Below are 2,547 nucleotides of genomic sequence, written 5' to 3' on the forward strand. Positions count from 1 at the left end.
AGACGCGATTCGAAAACAGAAACACGGGGGAACCGTACAATCCACGGAGAAACACATGAAACTCTTCATTCCAGAGCACGTTACACTGCCTCTATCCCACATCTGCGGCGGACCCTGGCTGCACACATGTTTCAGGATTACCTGAACCGACCATCTCACTCGCTTTCCACGCAACTACGATCTGACAGTAAGTGCATCACAGTCAAAGGCGCTCTGTCGCCCATCACAGTCTCACTGTCATGCACATGCAGCACAGCAGTCCTCAAATGCCACTCGCTCATGCTGGAGTGGATGTCTACACAGGGTCCAAACATACTACCGCTAGGTGGTCTACACAGGGTCCAAACATCCTAATGCTCGGTAGCTAAGTCCAGAATAAGCCGTACTAGGCCTAGTCCGAACATTGTACAATCCATGTAGCACCAGCATCGGCAGTCTACTTGCCCCTGGCGGCCTTGCCCCTGGCGGCCTTGCCAGCCTTCGCGGCCGGAACCTTGGCAGCCTTGCCCTCAGCGGCAGTCTTGGCATCGGTCTTGGCCTTGGCAGCCGGGGCTACCACCTCATCGCCCTTGTGCTTCTGCATGGGATGGGGGCGTAGGCGCAACAATGATTCGCCATCATAAATTGGTGAAAGAAAACACGCAAGAGTACACTGGCGTAGACCAAGAACCACATGCATTAAGAATGCATTCTGCTGAACCCCACCCGAGAGCACCAACAATGCTGCCACACACACCCTGAACCAGACGACGGAAGCTCGATCCCCCATTCACCTTAGCTGGCGCCTCGGCCGTCCTCTCATCCTTGCGCTTCTTCGCATCCGTCCGCTTCTTGTCGCCCAGCGCCTGCATGACAGCAAGTGTGCCGCAATGCTGTGAAAGCGAACTTGCACGACGGGACGGTCCGTCCGCAGTGGTGCCTGGCACCTATGCCGCAAGGGACCATCTCCAGTGCAGAAGTAAACGACTTACGCAGCGAGCCATATTAGACGACGCGCGCAGAGAACATGATCACAGTGGTCTTACCTTCACGCGCTCGGCACCCGCCGCGGCCAGCTTGTCGATGGCGCCTGGGCTGGACTGGGGCATGGGCGGGGGCATGGGCGGGGGCATGGGCGGGCTGGGCTGGGGTGCGGCGGCGACGTCGACGGCGCCTGTGGACCCCAGAGAGGAGCGCTTGGTCTTTGAAGAGAGGCCGCTCAAGGCCTTGGCCAGCGGTCCCTGCAAGAAGCAGCAGAGTTGTGTAAGCGCAACAGACATTCACCAACAACCGCGCCTGGTCATATCAGCAGTAAGGATGCGCTCGTAAGCGAAGCACGCACTGACAGTCTGGCTATGTAAGAAAGTAACCCACCAGAAGGCCCCCGGCGTCGATGGCACCGTAGGACACCTTGGCGTCCTTGACGCTCGCGGAAGCCCGGCTTGGCAGCAAAGACTCAAGCTCCTTGCAAAGACCGACCTCCTCTTCCGTCAGCGTCTGCTTCTCGCCAGCCGTGAAGCGCACAGGGTCGCGCTTGTAGCCGTCCCACATCTTGCCCCACTGGCTGCGCCATGCGTTCTTGTACCAGCCACGCTCATTCTTGGGCTGGTTCTCTGCAAGCACGCGGTGGAGGATGGAGGATGGAGCAGAAGGTCCAGGTCAAACTGACGCAAAGTCTGCCTCTCGCGCATGTCTCTCAACGCACTCATTGCAAGGTGCTTATACAGTATATACAATTAGAAAGCAGACTCACTGTCCTTGACAGCGCGGGCGGCTGCGGTCGTCTTCTCGTAAGTGGTGCGCTTGGCGTTGAAGTCGGTTGCCTTCCTGGATATGTTGTGAAAGAGTAGTAGGATGAAGCAACATTATGTATAAAGAATTAACTACGGTCAGTTCAACAAGTCAACGCGGTCAAGTCCACTCTCATCCCCCTATTCCTCATCGCTCATGCTACTGACATTCCTCCGCATTCTAGCGTCCTTCCCATGCCAATACAGAAGAACAAAAACTCACTTTTTCCAGTCGGCCTGGAAGTCTTCGCGCGACAACGTGATGCCTCGCTTCAGGCTCCAGGCGTAGGCCGCGGCCATCTTGTCTTGCCAATACTTTTTCAACTCGCCATTGGCGGCCAGTCTGGTGTTGAGCAGGCGGGGGCCTTCGCCAGGGCCGCGCTTGGCGAAGGGGTAGAAGCGACGGACGGCCTCCATGAACAGCGCGGAGTCCGGCGTTCGCACGCGAGTGATGGGCTCTTTCGCGTTGCTCTTCTTGGGCTTCTTGATGGGGTCCTGCTTGGACTCGCGCACAATGGTGAGGGTCAGCCTCTGCTTCTCCGCATCCCACGAGGCGCAGGGAAGGGGGCAGGCGGGCCCGTCAGAGCCACTGGCCAGGTACTCGAGAGCAAACGCCAGAACCTGCTCCGGCGAATAATACTCCACGGGGTCCTCGGGGTCCTCGGGGTCCACAGAGAGCTTGTAATTGACGGTGGAGTCCGTCTCGGGGAGAAGATCCCCCCTGAACGTTTCAGGCTTAGTTCCAGGCGAAATCGTTGTCGCCCACTGATGGTAGACT

General features: G+C 57.9%; 1 protein-coding gene across 1 annotated transcript in view; it reads right to left on the minus strand.

The window, feature by feature from the left end:
• Positions 1 to 68: 68 nt before the first annotated feature.
• CHLRE_15g642213v5 (uncharacterized protein) overlaps positions 69 to 2,547 on the minus strand; it is a 2,995-nt gene continuing 516 nt past the window's right edge. Inside the window, exons 2-7 of the mRNA XM_043070686.1 lie at positions 1,993 to 2,490; positions 1,733 to 1,806; positions 1,354 to 1,592; positions 1,026 to 1,220; positions 774 to 845; positions 69 to 577 (exon numbers count right to left, since the gene is read on the minus strand). Of these exons, the coding sequence (XP_042916544.1) occupies positions 437 to 577; positions 774 to 845; positions 1,026 to 1,220; positions 1,354 to 1,592; positions 1,733 to 1,806; positions 1,993 to 2,490 (1,219 nt within the window). The 3' untranslated portion in view covers positions 69 to 436. The remainder of the gene's footprint in view (positions 578 to 773; positions 846 to 1,025; positions 1,221 to 1,353; positions 1,593 to 1,732; positions 1,807 to 1,992; positions 2,491 to 2,547) is intronic.

This window comes from Chlamydomonas reinhardtii, chromosome 15, assembly GCF_000002595.2.
Source record: "Chlamydomonas reinhardtii strain CC-503 cw92 mt+ chromosome 15, whole genome shotgun sequence".
In the NCBI taxonomy this organism is placed as follows: Eukaryota; Viridiplantae; Chlorophyta; class Chlorophyceae; order Chlamydomonadales; family Chlamydomonadaceae; genus Chlamydomonas; species Chlamydomonas reinhardtii.